General features: G+C 44.2%; 2 protein-coding genes across 3 annotated transcripts; both read right to left on the bottom strand.

The window, feature by feature from the left end:
* Window positions 1–6,462: 6,462 nt before the first annotated feature.
* On the bottom strand, window positions 6,463–8,166 carry LOC125532237. Of its 2 annotated transcripts, XM_048696378.1 has the most exons (8): window positions 7,990–8,166; window positions 7,561–7,881; window positions 7,316–7,459; window positions 7,094–7,177; window positions 6,974–7,011; window positions 6,823–6,876; window positions 6,596–6,670; window positions 6,463–6,528 (listed from the first exon to the last, which is right to left on the bottom strand). In XM_048696378.1, the coding sequence occupies exons 1-8, from the start codon at window positions 8,121–8,123 to the stop codon at window positions 6,509–6,511; spliced, it is 870 nt and encodes a 289-aa protein (XP_048552335.1). In that variant the 5' UTR covers window positions 8,124–8,166; the 3' UTR covers window positions 6,463–6,508. The 2 variants fall into 2 exon arrangements, with proteins under 2 accessions (XP_048552335.1, XP_048552334.1); XM_048696377.1 differs by having other exon boundaries at window positions 6,480–6,670.
* A 273-nt stretch (window positions 8,167–8,439) lies between these two features.
* Window positions 8,440–9,909, bottom strand: LOC125532236 (protein TOPLESS-RELATED PROTEIN 2-like). The gene is made up of 6 exons (XM_048696376.1): window positions 9,599–9,909; window positions 9,182–9,499; window positions 8,907–9,056; window positions 8,721–8,804; window positions 8,602–8,645; window positions 8,440–8,519 (listed from the first exon to the last, which is right to left on the bottom strand). Exons 1-6 carry the CDS (start codon window positions 9,757–9,759, stop codon window positions 8,440–8,442), a joined length of 837 nt encoding a protein of 278 aa, XP_048552333.1. The 5' UTR covers window positions 9,760–9,909.
* Window positions 9,910–10,857: the final 948 nt, after the last annotated feature.

The raw sequence follows: 10,857 nt of genomic DNA, 5'->3' as shown, positions 1-10,857 counted from the left end.
ACTCGTCTTCTTCGTTGATCCTGCAACCTATCGCCGCAGGAGGGGCCCGGCCGGCCGCCGTTTTCGTGCCGTCCCTCTCCATTTCCTCTGGTGGAGTCGATCCCCACCTCGTCCTCTTGCCATGGATGCCAGTATTGCCCCCGTTCTCGTTCTCTCTTTACCTAGATCTTGCATCTAGTTTTTAGGGGCAATATGCATTGTTCTTCTTGTCTTTTGGCTAAGGCAAGGCTTGAGTAGGATGGAGATGGCTTCTAGGCTCTGTGGATTGAAGTTTGGTAGGATTATTTTTGAATTTGGCATCTCCGGTAGTGCCGGATCTGACCACGGTAGTGAAGAACCGTCGTTCCCCATCTGGCGCGGTACTACCGCTCGCCTCGAGCGGTACTACCGCTCCAGCGGTACTACCGATCCTGTTTCACGGTACTACCGCTAGGGCGGTACTGCCGCTGGTTGGTCGCAGTACTACCGTTGTATGCCCAGTTCCTTCTTTTTCCTACCACGCTTTGATCCTTGTTGTTTTGTTTGGTGGCTTATGCTCTTTTCTTTCGTGTGTTTCTTCTAGTCGTGTGTTTGGTTCCAGGTGATGATCATCCTGAGCAGCAGGTCCGCTGTGTCAAACCCGGGCGTGCAACGTCAAAGCGCTACCGCACCTCTGAGCCAGCAGGTGGTTCCTCTAGTACTCACCGTAGGCGCAACCTCAAGTGCTCCACCACCACCTCAGCAGTCGAAGAGATCCGCCAACAAGCCAAAAGGGAAGACCGTGACTGAGATGACTGCCAAGGAGTTTTGGGAAAAGCATCGCTGCAACCCCTATGAGGTAGACCAAGATCCCACTTTGGTCAACCGCCCGTTCTGGAACCGCTTTCAGTGTGCCATCTGTTTTGATGTGATCAAGGCCAAGAAGAATCTCTATGTTGATGTTCGCTCCATCGACACGGATGCTATGGAGAAGGACCCTGAGTACTTTGGCGAAGCCCTTCAGATGTGTTCTCAGCTGAACATTCTCAGGATCATGCAGTTCAACAAGGATTTTGATGCAAATTTGGTGGCTCAATTCTTTGCCACCGTTCATATTGGAACTGATGCCGACAGGACTCTGACTTGGATGACCAATGGCAAGTTGCTTTCCGTCAAGTGGCAGGCCTTCATGGAGTTACATGATGTGGAAGATCACGGGCTTGAGACTCCAGTAGGCTTCCGCCCTCACCGCAATGCTACATCCACTCACAAGCAAGCCCTTTAGCCCTACTATACTATGAAGGTTCACCCAATGACTAAGAAGGAAACCTATGAGCTGTCTGCTTATCTGGACATTCTTCATCGTGTCTTCCGTGAGACTCTCTTCCCTCGCATCGTGAATCTGGACATGGTCCACTCCTATCTCATGGACATGCTTCTTTTCTGCCAGCATGAGAAGGAAGTAAACACTGGAGAGAGCCTGGACATTTCTCATGTTATGTGGTCTGAACTTCTCTCTGCCGTTTCTGAGCGCAAGTGCCCGATATATGGTCCATTCATCATGAGGCTCATTGATAAGGCCTGGGCACGTGTCTATACCAGAGTGATGTTGGAAACTGGAGACTTGGTTTCTCATGAGATCAAGCGTCTGAGGAAGAAGGACAATTGGGGCACCCTAGCGCCTAAACCCGGGGGTCCATCTACTGCTGCTGCTGCCATGGAGACCGAGGGTGGGTCTGCAACTGATGATCACGAGGAGGACTTTGGGCCCTCTAGTGCAGAACCTTTTTGGGCAAAGAAGCTTAAACGCAAGATGAAGAAGCTTTTCTGCATGGAGTCTCATGGTCAGTACATGACTCATGTGGCTGAGAAGCAGGCCAGGGTGCGCCACAAGGAGCTCATGCGTCACCTGGGGGCGACCATTGCCAGTGGTTCTGAGGGCCAGATCACTGAAGAGGAGGAATGGATTCACCAGCATTGCCCTTGGACCGATTCAGACGCCGAGCAGTTTCCGACCAACGACGGAGGTGCAGGCGATCACGCTGAGATGTGATGTTCGAGATTCTCGGCTTGCCATCACCTGGAGCCGTAGCAACGCTCTTTGCCCTTTTGGTGTCTCGATGCCAAAGGGGGAGAGAGTTTAGGGATTTGTGTTGTTGCCGTGTTGCGAGTGTGTCTTTGTGTCTTGTGTTTTCTCGTTGTCTTTGTTTGGTTTGGTTTGGTGCCAGTGAGACCTAAGTTCTAGACAAATGGTGTGAGACATATGCTACCCTATCGCTACCTTATTATTTATGTCTATTCAGTATTGTAGTATCTTATGAGTTGCATGCTTATCCTGTTTTATACCCTGCTCTCATATATCCAAGGGCACCAATAGTGGAACCACGGCATCTCGCATTGTGTGAGGGCGTGAGGAGAATACAGTGGCCCTAGTGGCTTCTTGGGGAGCATTGTGCCTCCACACCGCTCTAACAGAGACGTACTTCCCCTCAAAAGGAAGGAACTTCGGTAACACATCCTCGTCTTCACCGGATCCACTCTTGGTTATCTCTTACCTTTACTTGTGCAAGCTCATTAGTGTTACTTCTCTTACTTGCATGTTCGTTCGTTGTTGTTGCATCATATATGTTGCTCACCTAGTTGCATATCTAGACAACTTACTTTGATGCAAAGTTTAATTTGGTAAAGAAAAGTCAAAAATTGTTAGCTGCCTATTCACCACCCCCCTCTAGTCAACCATATCGATCCTTTCAGCCCGTCTGCCCCTTGGCAACGAAAGGGGAGGACAAATGTGATAGTATGGCCCAGACCAACATTCGACCAAGGGGGAGGAAAATGTGCTAGTATGGCCCGAACCGGCCTTCGACCAAGGGGGTGGACAAATGTGCTAGTATGGCCCGAACCAGCCTTCCTACAAGCCCAGGGGCCGCTGCAGCAGAGGAGATTGAGGATTCTCGAGAAAGGAGATCCATCGATTAGCGCAAAACCTATATCTCACTTCACGCGAGTGTTCCTTCTGTCTCGCTCAAGCATTTTCCCATGTGATGTAGCTATTGGATCGGAATTAGATCGGCACATCTTTGTTTGTTTTTTTTGTTCGCTAAGTTCTTTATCGGGTTTGCTCGGTGCAGTTCGTTCGCTGGTTTTTTTGTTTTTTGTTTTTTCTAGTTTTCTTCCTTTCCACTAGTTTTTCTGTTTTTTATTTGTTGTTAACCTTTTTCTTCATTCATTTCTCAGTTTCACTGGTTTTTATCTCTTTTTTTTATTTTTTCACCGTTTCTACTTGTTTCATTCATTGTTTTCATTTTTTTCTTTTATTTCCTTTTTCTTTATTTTTCTACAATTTTCCTTGTATCTTTCTCCGTTATCAATTTTTATCCATTCCTTTCATTTTCTTTGGTTTTATTAGTTTATTTATCAGATTCCATTAGTTTTCTTTGTCTTTATTTGTTTCTTTCTCAGTTTTAACTATTCCATTCTTTTTTCATTGGTTTCTTTGATTCTCCATTTTCTTTATTTTCTTTTTCTTTTTTCTTTTATTATGTTTCTTCATTTTTATTTGTTTTTCAATGATTTTCATCGGTTTCATTGTTTATTCAAGACATGTTAAATGTGTTTTTAGTACACATTCAACATTCAGAAACATTTATATTTACGTGTTTAACATTTTTAAATACATGATTAATATTTTTTGAAAACTTATATTTTTATGTCTACTTTTTTTCAATACACATTGTATATTTTTTGCCATATATCCAATACACTTTTTCTAATTTACACTTAAGATTTTTCCAATAAAATATTAACAATTATTCAATACATGGTCAGCACTTTTGCGGTACACAATAAACATTTTATTCAAATGCTTGATTAAAATTTTTTATTTTTCAAAGACAAGATTGAATTTTTTTCGCATACATGGTCAACATTTATCCATAGACATTTACCATTTTACAGATGCTTGATTTGTTTTTTTTTCGGATACTAGGTTGTCATTTTTGATACATGGTCATATTTTTTTTCTATACACATTCAACATTTTCAAAAGCTTCATTAACATTTTTTGAATACATGATCAATTTTTTCCTATACACATTCAACATTTTTCAAATGATTTGTCAATAGTGTTGAAATACTAGATTAACATTTTCAAATACTTGTTTAACAATTGTTTTCAAATGCTTGATTAATATAAATACACGATAATTTTTTCACACACATTGTATATTGTTTGCACATATTTCTTATATACGAGAAACATTTCTCTATACACATTTTCCATTTTTTACTAGTATTTATAAACGTGCAATGCACGTCTTACAATTATTGAGTGATTAAAGAAAATGGTCATATACATGCTAATAGATTTAAGGTAAACAATATTGCTGATATAAGAATGCAAATTTTTTCCCCCGACAAATATGTTGATTATAAGTATTGCTAAGGTAGCAATTAGTATGGAAACCCACTGTCATGACACGGATAAGAATTCAAAATTTGTACTGCTTTTATTTTATCTTTATTTCATTTGAGACAAACTACTTTTATTTCTCTTCTTCCCTCCTAGTCTCGCTTGGGCTCTGCACGTCCTGCACTCAATGTGCAATGTGGCCCAAGATACATCACATATGGGCCTTTTTTTCTGAAGGGCGAGGTGATGGTTCGCTGTTGCGGTCTACTGTTCATTGCGAATCCCGCTCCTCACAACCGTTAGATTTAGCAGACCAATGGTTAGGATTGATGCTCCAGATCCAATTCAAAACTCATACACTATATAGTAGTATAGAAAGGTTAGCTTTTTTTAAATGCTTTATGTAAAGTGATTTTTGTAATATATTTATGCAGAATTTTGAAACTATAAACAAAGTAATAAAAAACAAAAACGTGAAAACACGAAAAAAAGAGAGGATTTGGCCTCCCACGCACCTGGGCCAGCCCATCTCGTGTTTGCTTTCACACGGGAGTTCCCTACATCTCACGACATGTGAGACATAGGGGTGCCCATTGATTACTTTTGTTGCTTATGTGTTTGTCTAAAAAAAAGTTGCTTATGCGCGCAGAGGAGATTGAGGATCTAATACGTACTAGTAAGGTACACGTGCATTGTACGCATGAGATTTAGCAATCAAATTAAGAATAAATACCACATTGTAGTATGGAAGCTTCGAGTCATATATGCATGATGTAGATGATTCGTTTAATTCTTATAGTTCATCTAATTCAAAATTAATTAGTTTTTATAAAAAAGTTAATCTATTTTAAGATTCATAGAATTGTGTGTTGTAAAGCATAAAGTAAAAAGAAATAATGTCAATTCATCTAGAAAAGAAATTTGGGCAATTATGATACGAAAGATTCTAGAACAAAAAAGAAGTGCTTGTGTTTTGAGGTTTGCGCATTATACTTAAGTTCAACCATGGAGTTTTCAGGATTGTACATGTGGCAGAATCTGGTGGAATGTAAATGATATCCAACGGCAGCGCTCGGATTTGCCATCTCTGCACCGTCGGATTGGCTTCATCCAACGACCATCTTTCAAAATTATTCGCACACTATATAGGGTATAGATATAGATATATTTTCTAAGTTAAAATAAGATACCTAAAAAATTTCTTTGGATTAAGCTCATAGGGAGTTAAATTTAGAAGGGCAAGATACCCTCAGGTTGTCACCAGCCATAATGGCACAAACATGTTGGATTGGTTTGGCAGTTTGTGTGACAAACATTTTGAGGATATACAAAAGCGTTTCTAATAAGGTAATCTACACCCATAAGCATGATGACATAGTAGTAGCAGTTTTAACACATCAAGCTGGACTCAGTACAAAAGCGTCCTTAACAAGGTAGTCTGCACCCACAAGCATGACCACATAACAGTAGTAACATTTTTACAGATCAAGCATCCGACTAACATTACTCAAGCTAATAATCTAACAATTGGCCACCGCAAATTAGAAGTCCCTCAGCTGCGACTGAGAAGCACAAGTGGAAACACCGTGACCACCACTCGACCAGAAGTCCAGAAGCTCAGCACTTTAATGAGAGAGTTGCAGTCCCACTGCTTGTACCAAGCTGTGGCAAAAAAAAAAAAGAGAGGCAAGGTTAGTCATTTTTCTTTCACAATATTCAGAGGTGGTCAGGTGAAGGAACTGAAACTGTTGGAACGGATAATCTTCAGTCAACTGGAATTAGTAATATTTATGTTAACGTTGATGTGGTTGACTATGACACATCACACATTTTTCCTTTACCTCTATGACGCATCATCAAATCTAGTAAAAGCATTGGTAAAAAAACATATTTGTTTGCCTTCAGGGGGTGGAATGTAACTTTTCCATGTCACTAGGGGAAAGAAGAAACTAGCCCATCTTCAGGTCAAGATCACAGATTTTACAGGAAAGGTACCAAGGATAATAACTTAGGGAACATACTTTCAAGCATAGCAATAATTGACTAAAGATTAATTAGGTTACTAAAAAAACTAAAACAGACCTTTTCATGTAAGCTTGAACATCTCTGGCTCCTGCATTTCCCTGTGAGTGGTGTGCTTCAAAGATCGAGCCTGCTCGCTGAATAACAAAATGATTTGACACTGCTGTGGAAAGGGTTACTTTGGAAACTGTGAAAATATGTTACCTTCATTGCAGGGATCTTCAAATGGGTGCTCTTGTCGGACGGCTCGGCGGCGTATACCAGCTTTCACAGATTCATCTGGAGATTTAAAAGTTCCAGCCACTATGAACACACAATTGGGAGAGAGAGAGAAAAAAGCGAACTACACAAACAAATCGGATCGGAGGGAGTAGTCTTGTAACTGAAAGAAGAAATTAACAATGGGCAAGAGGAAGGGAAAAAAAGTTTACCAACAATGTCCACCAGCCAAGTTGATAATGATGCCTTACATGGTTCCCCTGACACTGAAAAAGGATACTTATAATTACAAAACTGTATTGATAAATCATGTACCATAGTACGTCTGCAAGTCAGATAATACGATACTATCGAGCATCATACCTAAAGATGTTCCCTCACATTGACTTGAAGATGGCAGGCTGGATAAAGCAAAGAGCATACAATATCTGAATGCTAAAAACCAGAGACAGCAAACTGTACAATCCTTTAGTTTTACTGTACCTCCTCTTCTTCTGAAGGTAGAATCTGGCAAGATCAGCAGCTGGAATTCGGCTTCTTTCCTTGATGTGATGCCTCCGGGAAGAACTAATAAAGATTATATAAACATCACTTATAACTGGAACTGAAAACCAATCACACACTTGTCGAAATTGAGCAAGGTGTGATGACTTAGATTGATCGGATTCAGAACATGATTGGAGATTCAAAATAGGAGGAGCATACCAGGATCCAATGGGGAGAATGTCGTGTGGCCTGTCTCGGCAGTCGGGCAACCGCAGCAGGTCATTGAACTCGGAAGTCTTGGCGATCAAACCCTGGACAATCTCCGCAGCCTTGTACCTTACATGATGCCAGCTGATGGAGGCCCTGTATTGCATTACAGCAAGAGATGTTCAGAACTTGAAAATAATGCTACACTGGATGCAGAATCATGTCAACTGATATAGAAGTAGATATGAATCAATCACCGAAGCTGCTTGCTGCGGTGCATGGCCAGAAACATCTTGTTGAGTTTCACGGCGTCGAGGTGAGAGTCGGGGTACTTTCTGAGGCTGCTAAAACAATGCTCCACCTCCACCAGCAGAACTCCACGCGGGCTGCCAGTGGCCATGCGGTTGAGGACTTTGAGCGTGTGGAGGACGTTGAGGAGGAGATGACCCACGTAGCCAAGCATTTCGACGGACGGTGCAAAGCGGTGAACATAGTTGATGGCGTCGTCCCACTGGCCCAGGAACACGAGGTGCTTCAGGTGGGCGACGCTGAAGAAGACGCTCGTCTCCTGGACAAACCTGAATGGACGTACGTACGTGCAAAGGATGGATGAGAATTCAGAACCATGCAGGCATGCGTTAGCAAGCAAGAAACTCTGGAAATTAATTCAGGAGCGGTCTTCCTACGCGTTGAAGGTGGAGAAAAAGCTGCTGCCGCGCTGGAGGAAGGCGAGAAGGCGGCGGTGGCGGAGCCGCGACACGCAGGGGTACTCCGGTGAGCGCCGCGCTCGCTTGTACCTGGTGTAGCTGGAGACCTCCATCACTCCAAGGTTACAAGATGCCGATGACTCTGGCTTGCGTTTTCCGTGTGCTGTGGTAGGGTGTGTTGGGCAGTTTGGGGTCTCGTCAGTCCTGAACCCCATTTGTTCTCCAGTGTGTGATATCTTGGAGCAAAAATAAATAAATGCACAGTTACCTTCACTGCAGGAATCTTCAAAAGGATGCCCATCTTGAACGACCCGGCACAGGCCAGCTTTTACAGATTCATCTGGATATTAAAAGAAGTTAGAACCACTATTTTTCGATAAAGAACACCATACAAATGTAGGAAGTTAACAACAGGAAGACACGGGGAAATTAGAGAAGTTTACCGAGAATATCTGCCAACAAGGCTGATGCCTTGCATGATAGCCCTGATACTGGTAAACATGGAATGCCTATAATCACGAACCATGTTGTTTAATCATGCAGTATAAGATGAATGTAAGGAAGATCATAAGTTGCTGTCGAACAATATACCTGAAGAAGTCCCCAGCTCAAAGTGACTTGAAGATGGCAGCAGGCTGGACAAAGCAAATCACATTGCATCAGTGTCTGGATGTCTAGAAACCAGAGACATGGGAACCAGAGAGTAGTACCTCCTCTTCTTCCGGAGGTAGAATTTGGTAAGATCGGAAGCTGCAATTCGTCCTCCTTCCTTCCTGTGACGCCTCCGAAGAGAACTAGAGATTATGAAGTCAGAACAGTGGCCGGCAAAACTTAAAACCAATCGCACACTTTACTGGGTTTCGGATTTCAGTACTAGGAAGAAGCAGCGTATATACCCGCTGCAGGATCGAATAGGGAGAATGTTGTGTGGCTTATCTCGGCAGCTGGGCAACCGCAGCAGGTCACTGAACTCGGGGGTCTTGGCGATCAAATCCTTGGCGATCTCCGCAGCCCTGTTCCTCACGAGCTGCCAGTCGATGGCGGCCCTGTATCAGAGGAAGAGATGTTCAAAACCTGAAGATTTATCCATGCTACACGCTCACACGTACTCCTACTTGCATGCAGAACCCCTCAGAATAATGGAACACGGTAGAAAAAGAAACCCAGTCACCTGAGCCTCTCGTTGCGGTGGAAGGCCGAGAGCAAGCGGGTGCGCCTGACGGCGCCGGAGGGGGCGTTGGGATACTTGCTGAGGTCGCGCTCGTAAAACTCGGTCATAATGGCGCCGTGCGGCGTGCGGATGGAGATGGAGTGGATGGTCTTGTGCAGATTGACGAAGCTGAAGAGGAGCCTCCCCTCCTCGCCGAGCATGGCGTCGACCTTGGGCACGAAGCGGACGACGTACTTGATGGCGTCGTCCCAACGGCCCTGCCTCGCCAGGCGCTGCAGGCGCTCCACGCTGAAGAACACGGCCGTCTCCTGGAGCAGCCTGAATCAAGCGCCGCGTGCAAGTGCAGAGGATTGATCTTATCAGAGCGACGAGAGGAAGCCGAGGGGATTTAGGCGTGGTGATGGTACTGGTACGTACGCTTGGAAGGTGGAGCTGAAGCCGTGGCGCGAGAGGAAGGCGAGGAGGCGGCGGCGACGGAGCCGCGACACGCAGGGGTACTCCAGCGAGCGCCGCACGGAGGAGGGCTTGCGCTTGCGCTTGGGCTTGCCGGAGCCGCACCGGGGGCCGGAGAACTTCATCGCGGCGAAAGTGCCGATCTGGGGTTCGGGATTGCTGGGGCTGATGATCGCGCCCGCCTCCCGGTATAAATCCTGGGGGTACGTACCCAGTTCTTCTCCGGTTCTCCCCCTGTCCCATCCCTCCCCTTCCCCTTCCCCTTCCACTCCCCTCTCCCAGGCTCAACGGCTCCGTCGCAAAAAACAAAAACAGAAAAGGTTCGACGGCTCGGCGCACCAAACCACAAGTCCAGAGCACGTAGGGCCTTGGGTATTCCTTTCTCGTTTGGCTCGGCCCTGATCAGTTGGGGTTATATGGGTTTCGGTTTCGAGAGGAAAAAAATCAGGAAAAAATACGCAAAAAAGCGCGTTTATTTTGCTTCCGCGAGAGGACGGCCATGCCTTTTAGAAAAGAAAACAATATGTGTTTTCTTTTTTCTTTTTGCTTCCACGAGAGGCATGGATTTGTTTCTGCGAGAGGCACGATCGTGCCTCTCAGAAAAGAAAAAATATGAGATTTTTTCTTGCTTCTGCGAGAGGTATGACCGTGCTTCTTAAAAAAGAAAAAAAAAGTGTTTTCTTTTTTCTTTTTGCTTCCGCGAGAGGTACGGATTTGTTTCCGCGAGAGGTACGGTCATGCCTCTCGGAAAAGAAAAAAATGCATTTTCTTTTTTCTTTTTGCTTCCGTGAGAAGCACTGATTTGCTTCCGCGAAAGGCATGTCCGTGGCTTTTGCTTCCGCGAGAGGCACAGCCGTGCCTCTCAAAAAAATAAAAAAGCATTTTTTACTTTTTGCTTTCGCGAGAGGCACGAATTTGCTTCCACGAGAGGCACGGCCGTGCCTCTCAAAAATTAAAAAAAAACATTTTCTCTACTTCTTTTTTTCCTTCCGTGGGAAGCACGGACTTCCTTCCACGAGAGGGCACAACCGTACCTATCGGAAATGGTTAAAAAACTTGTTTTTCTTTTTTTTCTTTCGCAAGAGGCATGGAAAGAATGTGTTTTTTTTTCTTCCATGAGAGGCACGATTTTACTTCCACGAGAGGCATGACCGTGCCTCTCGAAAATGACTTTCGGAAAAGAAAAAAAACATGCTCCCGGTGTGGTTTTTTCGTGAAAAAAA

Source organism: Triticum urartu, unplaced genomic scaffold (assembly GCF_003073215.2).
Source record: "Triticum urartu cultivar G1812 unplaced genomic scaffold, Tu2.1 TuUngrouped_contig_9453, whole genome shotgun sequence".
In the NCBI taxonomy this organism is placed as follows: domain Eukaryota; kingdom Viridiplantae; phylum Streptophyta; class Magnoliopsida; order Poales; family Poaceae; genus Triticum; species Triticum urartu.
The sequence above is the reverse complement of the archived record's forward strand: the minus strand, read 5'-3'. Positions and strand labels throughout refer to the sequence as shown.